This window comes from Dermacentor variabilis, chromosome 1 (genome assembly GCF_050947875.1).
Source record: "Dermacentor variabilis isolate Ectoservices chromosome 1, ASM5094787v1, whole genome shotgun sequence".
Classification (NCBI taxonomy): Eukaryota; Metazoa; Arthropoda; class Arachnida; order Ixodida; family Ixodidae; genus Dermacentor; species Dermacentor variabilis.
The window spans coordinates 186,427,027-186,445,396 of NC_134568.1; the positions used below are offsets into that span (position 1 = coordinate 186,427,027).

The 18,370-nt window shown below is 43.4% G+C and overlaps 3 protein-coding genes and 1 long non-coding RNA gene across 10 annotated transcripts in view; 2 read left to right on the forward strand and 2 right to left on the reverse strand.

Moving 5' to 3' along the window:
- Ge-1 (Enhancer of mRNA-decapping protein 4 homolog Ge-1) overlaps positions 1-2,577 on the forward strand; it is a 233,969-nt gene extending 231,392 nt beyond the window's left edge. For 6 of the 7 annotated variants that reach the window (XM_075701139.1, XM_075701106.1, XM_075701122.1 and 3 more), the window contains 2 exons: positions 745-908; positions 1,536-2,577. In XM_075701139.1, the coding sequence (XP_075557254.1) occupies positions 745-908; positions 1,536-1,719 (348 nt within the window). In that variant the 3' untranslated portion in view covers positions 1,720-2,577. The remainder of the gene's footprint in view (positions 1-744; positions 909-1,535) is intronic. The other variant, XM_075701157.1, reaches the window with a different exon arrangement.
- Positions 2,578-3,264: 687 nt separating this feature from the next.
- Positions 3,265-4,475, reverse strand: LOC142589647 (protein stunted-like). The gene is made up of 3 exons (XM_075701179.1): positions 4,252-4,475; positions 4,013-4,146; positions 3,265-3,338 (listed from the first exon to the last, which is right to left on the reverse strand). The coding sequence occupies exons 1-3, from the start codon at positions 4,278-4,280 to the stop codon at positions 3,325-3,327; spliced, it is 177 nt and encodes a 58-aa protein (XP_075557294.1). The 5' UTR covers positions 4,281-4,475; the 3' UTR covers positions 3,265-3,324.
- A 1,750-nt stretch (positions 4,476-6,225) lies between these two features.
- On the forward strand, positions 6,226-10,473 carry LOC142589680 (uncharacterized). The gene is made up of 3 exons (XR_012829905.1): positions 6,226-6,414; positions 7,122-7,230; positions 7,437-10,473. It is a non-coding gene; the product is annotated as an uncharacterized LOC142589680 (long non-coding RNA).
- A 148-nt stretch (positions 10,474-10,621) lies between these two features.
- On the reverse strand, positions 10,622-16,660 carry strat (RAB interacting factor STRAT). The gene is made up of 2 exons (XM_075701213.1): positions 16,047-16,660; positions 10,622-13,351 (listed from the first exon to the last, which is right to left on the reverse strand). The coding sequence occupies exons 1-2, from the start codon at positions 16,194-16,196 to the stop codon at positions 13,130-13,132; spliced, it is 372 nt and encodes a 123-aa protein (XP_075557328.1). The 5' UTR covers positions 16,197-16,660; the 3' UTR covers positions 10,622-13,129.
- Positions 16,661-18,370: the final 1,710 nt, after the last annotated feature.

Genomic DNA, 18,370 nt, shown 5'->3' on the forward strand with positions numbered 1-18,370 from the left:
TTACATTGTGCAACCCCGCCGTCATCAGAAAGCCGTGGCAGACAAACAGCACATAAGTTATGTCTTCATATAACTAAAAAAAAGTGCCATGGTGAGGATTCGATCCAGTGCTACTGCTGCGTAGCTGGGCACGCTAACCACTGTGCCACCATTGCAACTGGCGACAGTGATGAATATCTTCGAGTGTGTGCTCATGGTTTGGCTCTGCCTAGTGGGTGGTTCACTAGATGGCAGAGCGAGGCTGCGGAGATGTCACGGCAAGCCGGACCCCATGGATGACAACGATGAATGAGATGCAGCGTGTATCAGTTACTCGTTAGACAACATCCCCCCCAGAGTATGAGGTGGAGTTCACCTAAGAAGCTGATAAAGAAATGTAGTGTCAACACTATGGTGCCGCTCAGAAAAGTACTGTCATCGAGAAAGAACACTCCTCAATTAAAACTCAGTTGAGAAATCGCAATCTTGCGTTGTTGCGACCTCATAAGCAGCAACGTTACACTCGGACAGTGCAGCAGCACTAAACGCTGCAACACTAAACTCGGCGACACACTCTACAAGTAATGCTCTTGCATTTACACATCATAATTGCTTAGGTGCCCCCATATTTTCTATGTGTAAAAGTGATAGAGCCATGGACTTTAGTAGAATGTGTTAGTGACCTATATGACAGTGTCTAAAATATACATCTAAAATTGAACTTCACTTTACTCTCCTTTTAACAAAACAAATTTTGTTATCCAGGCTCTGTCAGTGGCCGACCTGGCTACAGTTGTGTCAACATGCGAGATGGTGTCCCCTGCTATTGTCTTTGGCCAGCACCCATGCCCTTTACAACAGCCAGTGCTGCTCTCGCTCATCCAGCAGTTGTGTGCAGACCTTGCAACCAGCACTGAAATTAAGCTGAAGTAAGCATTGTGTCTTAACTGCTTGACATTTTTTCAGTGAGCTATTTCTTATACTTTGTGCAGATAGTGAAGTATGTGCATTAGATACCATTGTAATGTTATCAGTGTATTACAATCATCACAAGGTAGTGATTGGTTGCATGCAAAGCATAGATGTTGGTTGACATTGGCCAGTGTCTCGCAATATTCTGTAAGTCAGAACGTCTTGCTAGTGGATGTCATATCCATCATCGGTACCAACAAGTTCTGCATTTAGGTAGACTTTTTTAGCTTTTCATGTACATTTTTGCATCTCTTCTGCAACTTGTTCCTCACTTGTGTAATACTTCCACACAGACTTTTAGTGGAAAATATGTCAGATTTGTTAACATCAAATTATTTTTCCTTCTGGTGCTTTTCCTCCATTGTAGATTATTATTAACAATTTCACTTGCCTTGGTTGGTTTTATCCAAATGCCTGGCTGCTGACAGCCCCTTATAAGATGTTACTGGGATGCATTAGCATGCCTGATGAATTTTTCTTTACTATCTTGCAACTTTCATAAGAAGCCTGTGAAACCTTGTAGACACCTTAGTTATGATGGTTGTCTCTCACAAAAGTCTATATTGCCTGTTATCTACCTACAGGTACCTGGAAGAGGCTGTGCTCAGCCTAGACAAAGAAAACGCAGTCACAAAGGAGCACATGAAAGTTATCTTGACACAGCTGTGCCAGAAGCTCAGCAAATTCCTCACAGGAACACCTCTTCACGACATGGGGCGCATGGCCAAACGTCTGCTTATGGTCACCCAGAGCTCTCTAACCTGCTAGCTTCCAGTCAATGCGAGGCATCTGGGGAATCCACAGGGTTCATCTCAATGGAGGACACTTGTGGTCAAGGCACTGTGAAGTTTTTGTAGTGTGCTGTGCCTGGCATACAGTGGGCTAGAATGATGGAAGTGTGCACGAGGAGTGTACAGTGTGGCAGCAATTTGGCTCTTGCTGCAGTAGAACATTGTTAAGGGTGCTCTGGGGATCACTTGCTTTTCCCCATTTTTTTCCTTCCATGTTTCTTTTCACCTTAAGGGGAAAGGAGGAGGGGCAAAGCTGTACATGTTCCCGCTTCAAAATAATGCTTTGCTAGTGCACTTTTATTGGTGTACAACCAACAGCAATCTGTGCAGTATCCAAGATAGTGCATCATGGTTAAGCAGTTTTCCCTCAACCATGCACATTTTGTACCAATTTATTAAACACAGTTTGAAATGAAAATTAAGTTTGCTTTGAAAATTGGGTTCTACTGCTCTTCTTTAAAACTTAACAGTGTGGCAGAGCACTTTGCACATAGATGTATACTGTAGCCAATATTTCAGTTCGACTAGTATTTGTTAACTGGCCATGTGCTGTGCTGCTCAGCACCTTTGACAATTGTTTTGCCACTGGTTTGTATTGCCATATTTTCGTCTCTTCGTGCAGCATTTCCACTACCTCTCCCCTTTCCTCATGTTTCCACTTAAAGCAGAATGTGTCATCTTTTTGCTATTACAAATTTTAAGAATTGTTAAATTCACCTTTGCCTCACTGTAACATTGTTCTTGCATTTCATTTGACACTTTCTCTGTATTGTTTACCGAGTGCTGTTTGTTTTTGTAGATTGAAGAGAAATAAAGGTTTTCTATTTATTCAATAGCTTGGTGTAGACTGGGTCACTTGTAGAAATGGTGATCTGAGTGCACCATGGTGCAACTAAATAGCGAGTGATGGTTGGGTATTGCAAGCTGAAGCTTCTAATACCCAGTCAAATTATCACCATGAATTTGTTTTGCTTGATTATTTGTGCCTGATTTGGCCACTGCCTTCTCATGCAGAAAGTAGGAGCAAGCATCAAGTTGCCAACACATTAGTAGTGCTGTTTTTTGTCCAAAATTTGCACGAAAAGCCCCTCCGAGCATTATTCCTCGGAAAGAAAAGCGCTGCCCCATGGAATAAGTCTTGTAGCAGCAGTGTCGGCTCAGCGTGCGTCACGGTTCTGTAGTATTTATGCTCTTCCTGAAGTGTTTGCGTCGTGGTGCCGAGGCTCTGATGGTATACATGGCATCATTGCCTGCTGACCATGCAGCTAGCATAGGTAGTGAAGGGCCTACATTGTTTCGATCGCAGCGTTGAAATTAGTGTAAAGGATATAACACCCAAATAAGGATTCTCGACAAAAAATAACCAGTTTTGCCGCGACCAATTCACGCTTAATAATAAAAAAAAGCAAGCCTCGTCAAAGAAAACATAGTCTACATCCTTTTGCACTGTTGTAAATTAGTGTCAAGTATCAGACAAGGTCAAATAATGATCCTTGTGAACAAAACAAAAAAGAAAGTGCACTGAAGTTCATTACACGTTTATTCGTTCGTTACTACTGTCCTGTCTTGACCAACCGATACTTCACGTCTCTTTTTCTGAAAAAAAGAGAAAGAAAACCTCTTATATAAAAGGTGAGTGGGGAGGGGGGTGATTCCCCTTTACACTTGAGTATACTGTGGGTCTGTTCGATTCGCCTGCACCACTGTGAACCAGTTCCCGGCGGTTCACGAGAAGTCCAGAAACTGCAGTTTGATTCCGGAGGTGCAGGCCCAGCGAAACGCTCGAAACGAATGCAAAGATGCAGACGCGGTGCAGGCGTTATGCTATGTCAGGCTATGTGCATACATAGCGTTATGCTATGTATGTAGTGTGCACGGAGTGCATAAGTTTGAGAGGTCCTGAACTGCATGTATGGTCGCTTTCTGGGGCGTAAATACACACCACACCAGTTGCGTAGACACATCAGACGTGCATAAGCGGGGTTTTAACGGCGCTCGCGCCCGTATGCTTCGTCGTCTGCTGCGCCGCTGCTTCGCACCTGTATGCCTGCACAAAGTCGGCACAGACAGTGGAGCGGGTGCAGCAAAATCATGAACCAGCCCTGCACCTTTCCTCCACCTTTTGAAACGAGCGTCGTGGTTCTGCGGACGCCATTGCTGCACCGCTGAAACGAATGGCAGGGTGCAGCACCTCGCGAACTGGTTCAAGTGGTGCAGGCGAATCGAACGTACTCTGTAAGTGAACTTTTACATTCGACGTGCAGACTTACTGATCGGTTTTCCATCCTTCCATGTAGCCATCTTAATGGTGGACTCCAAGGAAGCCGCTGAAGCCATTTGATGTGCATCTTTCTTCACTGAGTTCCTAACGGCTCTTGCAGCTATTGATGAGAACTGTAGGTAACTGGAACAGCAATGTAATAGGAGCTTGGAATTTTCAACCCTGCATGTGCCCGGTACCATGCTCAAGGGCGAAACGGTCACTGCAAGCAGTACTTGGAACACTTACGTGAGGCCGGCTACTCTCCAGTAAGTCATTCTGATAACGCCAAATTATGCCGACTTGTCTCTAGGTTTTGAACGAAATGATAATTGCACCTTCAACGATCGGAGGCGGGTTACTGTGCGTTGTAGCAATCACGGCGGCCAAAGAGCGACAGCTACTGCAGGAGGTCGTGCCGTCGTGCACAGCAGAACGCGCCAAGCCGAACCAGAAGCCACTCTCAAGTTCAAGAAATGGCCACAGAGGGCGAAACAAGCATAGTAAAATCCGCGAGGTAAAATCACTCAAAGGGAGCCTGGATTAGTTTCAATGTCTCCTGTTGGAGGCGCCATAATAAGCGCAGTTTTTGTTTATTGCGCCAAGTTATTGCGCCATAATAAGCGCAATAACTTGTTTGTTCTTACTCAGTGTATTGAAATATCAAAAGCCGAAAGCAGACCGTTGTACGTGGCCTTTTTAGACATTACAGGACCCTATGGCAACATTTTGTGGGATATTCTGGAAGGGGAAGGCTTAGGTGACGATTGTCTACAGCTTTTGAGAGAGATTTACCTAGGAAATACCGTTTGCGTTGAATGGGAAGGGATGAGGAGCGAGGAGAAAGTTCATATCAACAAGGAACTGAGGCAGGGGTGCCCTTTATCCTCGCTGATCTTTATGATGTACATGGTTAGGATGGAGAGGGCGCTAGAAGGAAGTAATATCGAGTTTAATCTCTCATACAAACAGGCGGATACTGTAGTAGAGCAGCAGCTTCCAGGTTTATATTATGCGGACGTCATTGCGTTGCTAGCTAACAAGCAAAGTGATTTGCAACGTCTGGCTAATATCTGTAAACAGGAAGGCAGCAATTTAGGTGTTATCAGGTGTTATTCAATGAAAACATGTAGTGAACAGACAGTGGAGATACAGGGCCAGGAAATACATCGGGTAACATCATAGAGTTTCTCACTATAACACCTAGAGGGTAATCTGGCGCCGCCGTCTATGGTATTTTCTTAAGGGGGCACCGTGACGTCATGGGAATGACGGTATATGTGTCTGCGAGGCTCGTGTTGGCTGGTGTTGTAAAAGGCTTCGTCTAAAACGTGGCTATGGCTACGCAAATAACGCGCTCTCAAAGTAAAATCTTCATAAAAGGCTTCCATTCACACATATTACATCTTTACTCACCCACAATGCATGACCAAGCGAAGAAAAGCAAGAACAGACGGCCAACTGTATTAAAGCGAGCGCGAACCTTGTCGTCTGTCCTCCAACTTTAGCGGCACGCTGATACTTTTTACGTAACATGTAGTCGTACACACAATAACAAGTTCTAATAGTTAAATAAAACATGTTTTCGCGTAATAATAAAGCTAAAACAGATTTTCACATGCTGTTTTAGTAGAAAGTGAATCATTGTGACAGACGGAACGGTACTTGCCAAGCTCGTCTTCAAGGTGGAAAGGCCCTTCAAGGTGTCCTGTCTCTACGAGAACGATGCCAATCCGAAGTCACAATACACCGGCATTCCCATGCATACCACAGCGCAGCAGCGCCAGATTTCCCTCTAGGTAATGTAGTGAGAAACTCTATGGCAATATATATATATGGAAACATAGGAAAAAACAATAACATTAAAGGGGAAGAGAAATTCAGCCACAATGAAGCACAAAGCGCTATGGGGATACAATAGGTACGAGGTCCTCCGAGGTATGTGGAAAGGTGTAATGGTTCCAGGACTTGGCAGTTACACCCCTTGGCTTGCCCCTTCTGCCACACAACTATAATCGATATCGGCCTTGATGCGTTTCCTTTCTTCAACGCAGCGAGCCCGGAACTTTCCAGTAACGAACGGCACGCGCGTTATCAGAAGGGGCACACCAAAGGGTGTAAACTGTTCTATGCTGATAACGCGCGTGCCGTTCGTTACTGGAAAGTACCGGGCTCGCAGCGTTAAAGAAAGGAAACGCATCAAGGCAGATAACGATTATTGTTGTGTGGCAGAAGGGGCAAGCCAAAGGGTGTAACTTTGCCTAAGAGTGTAGGGTACAAAATTATCATTGATAATTAGATATTGTACTCTTCATTAGTAAGTTTATTGTTTTTTGTCATTATAAACGCAAATAGCGTTCAGCATCATCGATCTTCCACGTGACCTCTGGCATGGATTTAAAACTTTTACCGGTATTTGAGACTGGTTGCTTCTTTGTTGCTAAAACTAGTTTATTGCGCTTCGATATACACACATTCACGAAAGAGGAAGCGATATCGGAACGGCGTCACATTTTCCATCTCGTAGCCGTAGCCATGGGGGACTGAGTAGCCTTATGAATTAATTTTTTTTTCGAGTCCGCCTGCAAGTTCTTTCGTCCACAGAACCGAATAACCCCTTGATAAACTGAAGCTAAAGTACTGAATTTAATGTATTAAACAGTTGTACGCATGATAATTCACCCATATTTCGTACCTGTTGGTTCCAAATGTTCTTGCTGTTCAGTTTGGTTTACCTGACATTTATTTTAGCAGTAGTGAAGCAGTGCATCACGTTCATACAAAAAAGAATGCATCATTTCTAATAGCTTCATGTCTTTCGTGTATTTGCTTGTGAAACCAGCCGCGTGATCTCTTCTAGTGTATAAACTAGCGCACAAATGTTGTCATTTGTGATCTTAATGATACTTACGCTGGTGAAATGCATTGTAGTTAGGCAGACAAATTTTATGGAGAGTAACAATATTTATCATGCTGCTTAAGCACCATGGAACAAACAGTGCACATTTGCAGGTGTTCTGTAATCACAAACCATTACAATGTATGTTGCACCTTTTCGCATTTTATATTGTGAAATTGTGCTTATTCAACTTTTGATGCAGTCAAAATTTCTGTTCCAGACATGCAGTAATGAGCACGGCACCAGTATAAAGCAACACACTCCATAGCTGCTGCCTGCTACAAGGTCACTGTTTGGACTTTGGCTGAGGCCAAAGGACTTTGGCCAAGGTAAACAACACCTGGTTCACAAATAAATGCGCTTGATACATGCTGTATTGGCTTGCTAGCCTTGAGATACATGTCATTTGTTTGTAGCAGATGATATGAACGTTTGTTCACGTTTACAGCTCAGCATAATTGGTTTGAACATAAAACACTACATGAGTTTGGGTAATCTCTGCTGTATCTCATGTGTCACTGTTCTGCCCCAACAGAGTCTGTGCCAAGTACACCTTGGTCATCACGGGAGCCCCCATTTACACCAACAGGAAGGGGCTGGAGCCGAATTTGCAAGACCACGAACAAAGAAGCCATTCCAGAATTATTTGTATGAGATATCAAGTCTACGGACGACGGTGTCAAGAGTGAAAAGAGCCTCTGCCATAATTCCACCAGCACAGATATTGGCCGAGTCATCCAGGTACCTCAACAACAAAATTCTGTGTCTTCAGATGTACCTGCAACCTCTGAACAAGCACAGATGATGCTGGCCAAGAGCTCCGTCGGCTTGCTCTTCCCTAACCAACTTCCTAGCCTTGCCAAATTCCATTTGTGCCATGTTTTTTTTTTCAATGAATGCAAGCTTTTTCATTCCACATTCTTGTTAGAGATCATTCCTCTTCCTCATCCAAACATTAAAGGTCAACCAGTTCTTTGCTCATACTTAATACCAGTCATTGTCTAGTAGCATAACATATCTGTAGCAGTATCTTCTAGAGCACATTGTCAGGTGCAATTCCTCTCCTGAAATAGCTGATACAGCATTGGCATGAGTCTTGCATTAACCTTTGCACTGTGTGTTATGTAGAATTTAACTTTTCTTAATGTTTTTGGCTTTTAGTGCTTGCAAGGTACAGTGGCTTCTTTCTTGAATGCAAGCTTTCTCATTTCCATATTTAATTCCTAGGCTCATTCAGGATTGCTGTTCTTGCTCGACAGCCTGTGTTATTGCGCAAGCTACATTGAAGTGATTGCATAATCTGGTTTCGCTGCTGTCCGACTTGGTACTCGTCACCACGTTACGCTTCTCGTATGTGGGAGCCTGGTCAGTTGCATTGGGAAATAGTCTCTCAAGGCAAGCACCTGATCCTATAGTCCGCACAGCAACATAGACTGTGAAGTTACATGCACCATGGTTGGTGCTCCCTGTTTGTCCTTTCCTGCTGCAGCCGTGGGTAAAGCGTGCTTGTGGCCATCTTTGGCCGTGATTTGGCGTGAACAGAGACTCTCATACATGATTACATGGTTCTAAGTATATGAAGTTATCTACATTGGTGGAAAGGCCTGCAAAAGTGGCTGCACAATGGCGATGTCCACAAAACAGACCATGCCCATATTAGAAAATGTGGGGCACGAAGTTAGAGTTACATACTCATGGAATGCGAAAGAACAAAAATAAGAAAAACATGCAGGTTGGAAAGGAGGTAACGCTAAAATGCTGGGTACTCTATGTCACTGTGTTGGCTGCGGCAGCAGATGCTTGAGTCACCCGATTGCTTCACAATGCAAGTTGCTCATCTTCAACGGCAATCGTCGGTGCAAACAGGTGGAACACACTATCCAATCTGCTTTCGCTGCTAGTTGTTGCTTGTTACCAGACCACCATGTGCGACGAAGGCAAGCACTGTGCCTACAGTCGGACGGTTGAATTTTCCGTAAGCGACCTGTGTGTGTGTGTGTATGCTCACTGTTGTCATTTGGATCATAGCCAATGTATAGTGTATAGTGGCAACGTATAGATTGAGCGTTATGTTAGAGGTATGCTGAAGTGATTTGATTGCAGAGTCTTGTTTCAATGCTGTCCCACTTGGTCATGGTTGCCATGTCACATTTCTCGGATGTGGCGGCCCGAGGTTAGTGCATTGGGCAACAGCCTCTAATGGCAAGCACCTGCTCCTGCAGTCCGCACAGCGACATAGCCTCCCTGTTTACACGTACTGTGATTGGTGCTCCCTGTTCATCCTTTCCTGTTGCAGACGTGGGTAAAGTGTGCTTGTGGCCTTCTTCGGCCATGATTTGGCGTGAACGGAGACTATCATACATGATTACATGGTTTGAAGTGTATGAAGTTGATATCCACATGGGTGGAAAGGCTTGCAAAAGTGGCTGAAAAATGGTGATTCCTACAAAACAGACCATGTCCATGTTGAGAGCAGGTGGGGCACCAAGTGAGAGTGACACATTAGTGGCCACTGAAAGAACAAAAAGACATGTGCAGGTAGGAAAGGAGGTAACGCTAGAATGCCGGGTAGTTCATGTCGCTGTGTTGGCTATGGCAGCAGGTGCCTGTGTCACCCGATTGATTCGCAGTGCAAGTTACGGCGACTGTCAATGCAAACAGGTGGGGCACTGGCGAATCAGTTTGCACTGCTGGTTCTCACTCGTTACTAGACCGCCATGTGCGACGTAGGCAAGCACTGTTCCTGAAGTCGGATAGCTGAATGTGCTGTAAGCGACCTGTACCCACTGCTGTAATGTGGATCTTAGCCAATGTACAGTGTATTGTGTGAACCTTATGCGGCGATTGAATGCCGAGTGTCATTTGATAATGGTTGCCATGTTACATTTCTCGGATGTGGCGGCCTGAGGTCAGTTGCATTGGGCAACAGCCTCTCAAGGTAATCACCTGCTCCTGCAGTCCGCAGAGCAACAAAGACTCCCCATTTACATGCACCGTAATTGGTGCTCCCCGTTCGACCTTTCCTGTTGCAGCCGTGGGCAAATTATGCTTGTGGGCCTTCATTGACCGTGATGTCAGAGGAGAGAGACCAGCACACATGATTACATGGTCCGAAGTGTATGAAGTTGATAGCCACATGGGTGGAAAGGCCTGCAAAAGTGGCTGCAAAATGGTGATGCCCATATTGAGAATGTGGGGCACGAAGTATGGGTTACACATTAGCGGCCCCCGAAAGAACAGAAAGAAATGTGCAGGCTGGAAAGGAGGTAACGCTAAAATGCCGGGTAGTCCATGTCGCTGTGTTGGCCGAGACAGCAGATGCCTACGTCACCCGATTGCTTCGCAATTTAAGTTACAGCGACTGTCGATGCAAACAAGTGGGGCACTGCTTAATTTGCTTGCGCTGCTGATTGTCGCTCGTTACCAGACCGCCATGTGGGACGACGAAAGTGAGCAGTTTACGAGCTCGCGTTAGTGGTTTCTGCGCATCTCGACATGCAAATTTTATTTCTGCTCTTGTACGAGAAGATGCACTGCTTTTCTTCTGCCAATAAAGTCGCACATCCTGTTCACTCACTTGTGGCTTGTTTGGGTGTCAGTAGAGGCTCTTTAGTCCCCTGGCAATTAAAACACAGCCGCTGAGGCATGCCGCAAAGCCAGGAAGGCGAGCACGGAGCGTATCCAGCGTACGCCACCAGTAAAAAAAGAGGCCATTATGGATATTGTGCTAAAGAAAATATAATTTCCGCTTCCTGTTTAGGTAGCGCCATCTGTCGGCCCCCCCGGTAAGTTCCATGCGCTGCAGCTTCTTATTTTCGTGCCACTGTGGAAGGTACAGTTTCCCTTCTCTAATGTTGGTACTTTATTCTATGGATCAGCGCTACGGTGTACCTTCAGACTACATGACTGCAAACACTTAACACCCAACTACAGTGACATTCGGTGCCGCTATTAACACACAAGTCTCAAACCATGCATACCTTTTCACAAATGGCCCACAAAGAGAGCGTAGCAATTGTTTTGGTTTCTTTGACTGAAGCCATGTTACCACTTCAAGGGTTCCTGCAAGCATTTTTTCACCAAAAAATGTTTTAATGTGTTTTGCATAAATAAAGTTATCAGCTATCAAGCGCTGCTGCCATACTCTCATGGTCTTCCCCTCTTTTTGTCATAAGTGGGCTCGAAGCTGTGATTATGCAGAACAATGCCTCCTATACTCTGCCCATTATCTCAACAAACTTCTGTATTACATCTAGACTGCATGGTGCAATGTTCCATTGCACTACCCAACCATGGAAATCATTGTACCGGTGAAGTATGTTCTCTGCCACCAGATGGTGCGCTGCTTTACCACTGACATTCTGCCTATTGCCATCACATTTAAAAATGGCAGATGGAATACAACTGAAGAATGGCAGGAATTTTTGGAAGTTTAGAAAGAGCAGGCAGTCTTTTGAAGTAAACTGTAGGCTCCAGACTGCAAGTACAGGGTTAATATTAAGCTCAAATGTTCATGAAAGTATTGTTTAGCAACTAAGCAGGTTTATTTACAATGTTGAAAAAATGCTGCAGTGCCCCTTACAGTGCATTGGACATTTGGGTGCAGAACCAAGTGAAACAGAGGGATAAAGTTTTCAAAGCATAGGATCCAACAACCACTGGAGAATGCAATGCTAATTGAATAACTGAAAATGGTTTAGTTTAGGGTCCTTCGCACCAAAAATGACAGAGCTGATAAGCACAACAAATTAGTAATAGCAGTGCCGTGAGCAAGCTTACAAAGCACATAAAGGCCACAAATTGTTTCTTTGCCAGCACTCTTTTGAACACTTCAATTCATCCCCATGGTAAACCAAGCTCCCCCCCCCCCACCTTTTTTTTCAGCAATAAGGGCATTTTATGCCTTGAGAGAAGAAGGCTATACAGTATAACTGCGAGTCGGCCTAGTTGGAACAGATTAATTTTTAATAACACTTTGAGCGCAAAACAAAGTTTTGCACTCAAAGCGTTTTTAATAATGAGGCTATACAGTGGCACAAGTCCATGTACCACAATTTGCTACACAATATGAAATTCACACTGAGCTACGAGAGCAATGAAATCATTAGTGTCAAGGTAACACCATAACAAATAAAAAAGACTAAAATCAATAATAAGGTCTCGGCTTTAAGACAAATAAAACAGTCTCCACACTTTCAATTAAGTCAACAGAATTCATAATTTCTATAGTGTGAAATGAAATCTCATGCATTATTTTGATCTGGTGTATGCATGCCTTGTCTTGATGTAGGACACAAAGCATGCACATATTTGTTCATAGAAACACATATAGCACCTACACATTATTGCTTTAGGCATGTTCCACATCTACTTTCCAGTAAAAAAGGAAAAAAAAAAACCCCTGAGCACCTTGTGAAACAGCTGTAACAAAATGCTAAAGGATAAATTCAACTGGACTAATTTAACAAAGGCTATTCCACTGTCATATGCAACATGATACATATGGTGGGTAAAGATATGTGTATTACCCTTGAAAGCACAACGGCTCATGATTTTAAACCTTGCCACTGCCAAATATATTCTGTAACAAAGCTTTATTATGTGTAATATGTATTGCTCAATATATCACTATCATCAAAAGGTTGAGGTACATACACACATTATTGTTTCATTGCACACTTTGTGCACCCAATGTAAATGAAAAGGGAAAAATTTCCTTAGCATGGCAAAACACGTAAAAATCCACAAGCTTCAAACAAAAACTTCAATTTTATGGGAACAATGTCTAGCATACAATAAATTATATACTGTCTCTTAAGTTAGCCTACTATGTCTGCAATACGTATTTAAAAAAAAAAAAACTTTGCTATTTTCTCCAATTAGCAGCAGCACACTGCATCACTGCATAAAATGGTTTTCAATTATCAACGTGAGCTGTTTGTCAAACAAAATGGCAAAACATTGCTTACACATAAAGCCATGTCGCTGTATGATCTGCAGTTAGAGGACAAAATGACGTCCTTGTAACCAGACGTTTCTTTTAGTAAGCAGTGCTATCCTGGTTAATGAATGGGAATGATTCAAAATGACAAGCTGTCTTTGGTAGGCAGCAACCTGTGACTGAGTATTACCTTCACAGGTTAATGAAATCAGGCACAATGCACACTGTCACAAAGGCACTCTGTCTACAAATGTACCAAACTGAGGCTTTGATGTTCAACAAGGACTTTACAGATGGCGCACTCTTGAAAGTGCCACGAATGATTTCCTTGTCTCCAGGCTGTGCCAGCCTACAGGGCCCCGTTCACAGTCGGCACAGGCCAGGTACTTTGTTTGACCAACAGTGTTGGTGAATCCAATGTTTTCAAAGGTGTAGATGTCATTAACACACCAAAAGTCTGTTATCTTCTCGACCATCTTGCTGTCCCCATCCACCGTTGGAAGGTCGTACTGTTGAAAAGACGAAAACTATGTTTATTATGGTAAGCCATGCTCTGTAATGCTTCTTGGTTGAAAATGCAGGTCTGGAAGATGCATATAAACAACAAACTAACAACTCTGGCAAGTCACATATGTGTATGCATGTATTCCAAGAAATACCAGTTCATTCATTTAAAATCGTGAACTTGTACAAGTGAGTATACAGTAAGTGTCCATAACCCCCCCCCCCCTTTTTCTTTCAAAGGTTCCTTAACCACTTTGCACAATGTTATATGGGAACCAAAACTGTGTTCTGGTCCATTGCAAAGTTAAATCCACAAAAGTAATGTTAAGTGAACAAAATCATGTGTTTGACAAATCCTGCCCCTACTTCAGTAGCAAGAAATGCAGCGTATAAAGTTTTGAGCTATGTATTGCTGTTTACGTCGCTATTTTGAAGCTAAAACATTCACCTGCAGCAGGCAGTTTAAACTGCTCACTTTCAGACAACCTTTTGTGCATCTAATTAACTGTTCATTAACATATTTAGTTCGGAAAAGATTGACATGCACATTGCTAAGAGAGCTCAAACATGCTTAAGAGTTTTGGCCAGTTTTTGAGCTCATTGTCAGCTGTCCCCAAATGGGAAAAGTCATGAAACATACGGTCTTTTACGCTCAGTGGGAAAAGTATTAGGAAGGCATGTGTGGCTTTGTATGCAATAAATAATAGTTTTGTGAACAGTTTCTTTTTATAAATAAGAGGTCTCTTTGTTCAAGATATTCCTTGGCATAAATTCCTTACATTGGGAGAAGCCGTAAAAAATGGCACTATGCAATGGCTACACAAAAATACACGTCGGCATGATTTTGCCGACACCAAACATCAATGATGTGTCAGTTCGAAAAGAAGTAGATAAATAAAGAAGTTTGTGGGCTCAGTTCCTCGCCTCCGGATGTCCCTGGTGAAGTGAAACTAAATGTAGCAGAGGATAGAGCAGCTATGACAAAGGTAATGATTGTGATCTTCTAAAGTTGATAAATATACCGCATCCTCAAGCTCTATTCACTGAAATACTTAAAGTTCTGAGAGCTTCCCTATCTAATCCACAACAATTCAATATGGAGCCAATAAAATACTTCCTTCAGCCATATGTTCAAGGAAACAGAATCACAAAATGAATGTAACTATTCAGCAGGCTTGTGCATAAAATAATTTAGTACGATTTCACACTTGTGCCAAAGTTCTGTTGGAAATTGGCACTCTTCCTTTCATTACTTGATATGCCCAGCTTTATCGCTGGGAGTTGAGAGGATGTAATTATGATTGGTGCTGAGAATTCACCATTCACAATTTTCCAGATAGATAGATTAGGGGGTTTAACGTGCCAAAACCACTTTCTGATTATGAGGCACGCCGTAGTGGAGGCCTCCGGAAATTTTGACCACCTGGGGTTCTTTAACATGCACCTAAATCTAAGTACACGGGTGTTTTCGCATTTCACAATTTTCCACAATCAACAGTTACTTTAATGCTATGGAAGGTAGAAGCATTGAGAATGGAGATAAGATGCTTCCCTTACTGTATGCTGTCAAGTAATAGCTTCCAACAGTTCACTGTATGTGTAGTAAATCATTGATTTGCATTTGTGGCTACAGTTGCATGTTCTCTAAAAGCAATGCATGACCCTTTCCCTTTTGTCATGAATTTGGCAGAGTGAAGCAATGCAATTGGCAGCTTGGTGGCCAGCACTGCTTAAAGCCTCCTCTTGCTTGAGGGGAAGCTCCCGTGCATACATGGGCTGCTGATATGTATGTAGGTATAAGATGCACGTATGCACTGCTAATCACCAGGCAAGGGGGGACCGGGCCTCCCCATAATTTTTGATTGGGGGCGCGTCACCACCTTGCCCTCCTTTCTCTATCCCGACTGTAAGCCCTGGATGGCAGTGAGCCAGCTGACCCTGGGCGATCTAAAATTGCCCAAAATAATGATAAATGTTCATGACGAGCGCGACTGTACCATCCATATCTATTACGCTCTGCCCCTTTGCACACGAGAAAGAAAAATGGGTACCGAACAATTCCAAATGGCACGAAAAGGAAGAACAGAGGGTGCAACAGGCCGCCCACGCCTGTAAAAGTGCAACGTGCCCCTTCGATATAATTGATGCACGGCGCATCAACTGTGACCTAGAATATCATCCGCATCGGAGCACGGCAAGGCGCATAGCGCGACTCCTGTTCCAAAATGAGAACACACTGTTACAAACAAATTAGGTTATGATTAATAACTGTTTATATATATATATATATATATATATATATATATATATATATATATATATATATATATATATATATATATATACTAATCAATATAGACCAATTCCAGTTGGTTTTCTAAATTTTTAACTTTGAGCCGCGGCGCTTAACGTCATCACGTACAGCCTATAAGTGAAGCGCTTACTGCATGCGTTTATGACAAACTTAAAGGTCATAATCGCAATACTGCACATTCCTGAACTTTGCGACCTGCGCCTCCTCTATATTGGAAGCGCTGTTTCGCTGTTTGTTAAGTGGAAGCTGCAGTCTCGCGCTCACACAAGCAAATGACACCAAATGTTACCTTAATAGAGAACAAGAAAGTGTACAATTAAAAATACTACATCGCCAATTCACTTTCGTACTGATAATGAGCAGTATAAACAAAAGTCAGTAGTTACCTGTGCACTGACCAACTCGCACACGCCAACGTTGAGTATCCGCGAAGAACAATACTTGCACTCGATAGGCACTTTGTTCTTGCCGTTTTCGACCAGTTGGTCTTTTCCTTTCTCACCGCCGCCGACATCCCGCGGGCCGCTTTCGTTCATAGCTGTTAAAATTTCCGACTGTCTTTTTTTTTTTTTTCTTCACCTATTAGCGACGTAAGCAGTGTAATGCAGTCAGAAAGTACATAAGCTTTGCGAAGCTAGGGACTTCACACTGGTTCAGCTGAAACAAGGGATGTTATGCAAGCGTTCTAGCTCTAATGACTGCCCAGAACGCACCGAATGATGCAAACGCGACGCGCTCAATTCCGACACCTCATATTCCGCATGCAAGCGCAAGGGCGGCGCGACCACTGTCCGCGGGGCAGACGCAGAGTACAAAGTGTCCACAGAACACACGCACAACTACAGACTACAGCCAGTTTCTTGCTACAAAAGAACCACTACAACCGCTACAGCATAGAGAAAGGATAGAGCTACAGCTACAGCTACAGCATAAAGAAACTCTATGGATTCAACAAGAGCGGACACTCCCATAGAACACAGCGGCCGAATTGACTGCAGCGCACCAAGCCAACCAAGCCGCCGGCGTTAATACCTGAACCACACTTCTGGTTTCGGTTTTGGGCGCTCGCGTTTTGAACGCTAGCTGGTACGCGTTACGCCGGCTGTGCTGATCGACACGTTTCTTTTTGCTTCTACAGCTCAACCGCGCGCGTTTTTCGAGCGACATCGTTCTATTATCAAGTGAAAATGGTTGCGAACGATTTTTACAAGCCTCCATCGAATATGTGCCGCGTGCAATTTCATAAAAGACTCAAGACGCCTTGGGAAACGAGGAAATGTTAATCTTATTCTATATAATTGCTCATTGCGGGCTTTTTGTGCATTCCTTCAACGTTGTGGCACCAGGTAAGCAGCAGTAGTTCTCGTAGGAAGCTTCACCGGACGACGTCAGCTGAAAAAAGTTAATTACAAGCATGTGTCATTTTGGTATTACCACATACGAATTATGCGTGTAGAGGCGAAATGCGCGAAAGTGGTGAATGGGCGGCACTACAAACAAAAAAGTTCGCTTTTACATACATGGCGTAGAAAATACACGACTCATCCCGGATACCGTACATGCCACGGAAACATCCTATTTCCAAGCATTACCCTTTTTCCGGCTACAATCGACGTGATATTACGCTACGAATACACAGTGGTGGCCACAACACAGGCCCTCAACCGGACCATACCCTGATCATGACAAAGAAATTCATAGAAGAATAAAAATGGGTTGGATCGCATACGGCAGAAATTGTCAGCTCCTGACTGGAAGCTTACCATTATCATTGAAAAGGAAAGTGTACAGTCAGTGCATTTTACCAGTGCTGACATATATGGGGCAGAGACTTGGAGACTGCCAAAAAAGCTTGAGAACAAGTTAAGGACCACGCAAAGAACGATGGAATGAAGATTGCTAGGCTAACGTAAAGAGACAGAAAGAGAGCGGTTTGGATCAGAGAGCAAACGGGTATAGACGATATTCTGATTGACATCAAGAGAAAAGAATGTCAATATCTACAGAGGTTCTACAGCTACCTTAATTCTACACAAGAAAAGCAGGAAGATACCTATAAAGAAAGGAGTCAGACAAGGAGACACAATCTCTCCAATGCTAATGACTGCGTGCTTGGAAGAAATATTCAAGCTACTAAACTGGGAAGGTTTAGGAGTAAGGATCGACGGTGGATATATCAGCAACCTTTGGTTTGCTGATGACATTTTTCTATTCAGCAACACTGCAGACGAGTTACAACAGATTATTGAGGACCTTAACAGAGAGAGTGTAAGAGTGGGGCTGAAGATTAATAGAGAAGACAAAGATAATGATGAATAACCGGGCAAGGGAACAAGAATTCTGGATCACCAGACAGCCTCTAGAATCTGTGAAGGAGTCACGGCTAGGAACCCTGACCATGAGAAGAAAATTCACCGAAGAATAAAAATGGGTTGGATCGCATACGACAGACATCGTGAGCTCCTGACTGGAAGCTTACCGTTATCATTGAAAAAGAAGGTATACAATCAGTGCATTTTACCGGTGCTGACATATGGGGCAGACTTGGAGACTGACAAGGAAGCTTGAGAACAATTTAAAGGGACACAGAAGTGAAACAATAAATCAGTTTAGACTAATAAAGCATTGTTTGAGAACCCTGCAGGCAGTCATTTTAAAATAATAGTTTGATTACTAGACGAGAAAATGAAGGTCGAAGTATCAGTATTTG

What these genes read in the sequence shown, in the direction of transcription:
- LOC142589647 (XM_075701179.1), bottom strand. Translation starts at nt 4,280, where the DNA reads ATGACTTACTGGAGAGTAGCCGGCCTCAC. An exon ending in TGGAGAGTAGCCGGCCTCAC is followed by an intron (nt 4,147 to 4,251) that starts GTAAGTGTTCCA and finishes TTGCTGTTCCAG; the next exon opens with TTACCTACAGTTCTCATCAA.
- strat (XM_075701213.1), bottom strand. Translation starts at nt 16,196, where the DNA reads ATGAACGAAAGCGGCCCGCGGGATGTCGGCGGCGGTGAGAAAGGAAAA. An exon ending in GCGAGTTGGTCAGTGCACAG is followed by an intron (nt 13,352 to 16,046) that starts GTAACTACTGAC and finishes TCTTTTCAACAG; the next exon opens with TACGACCTTCCAACGGTGGA.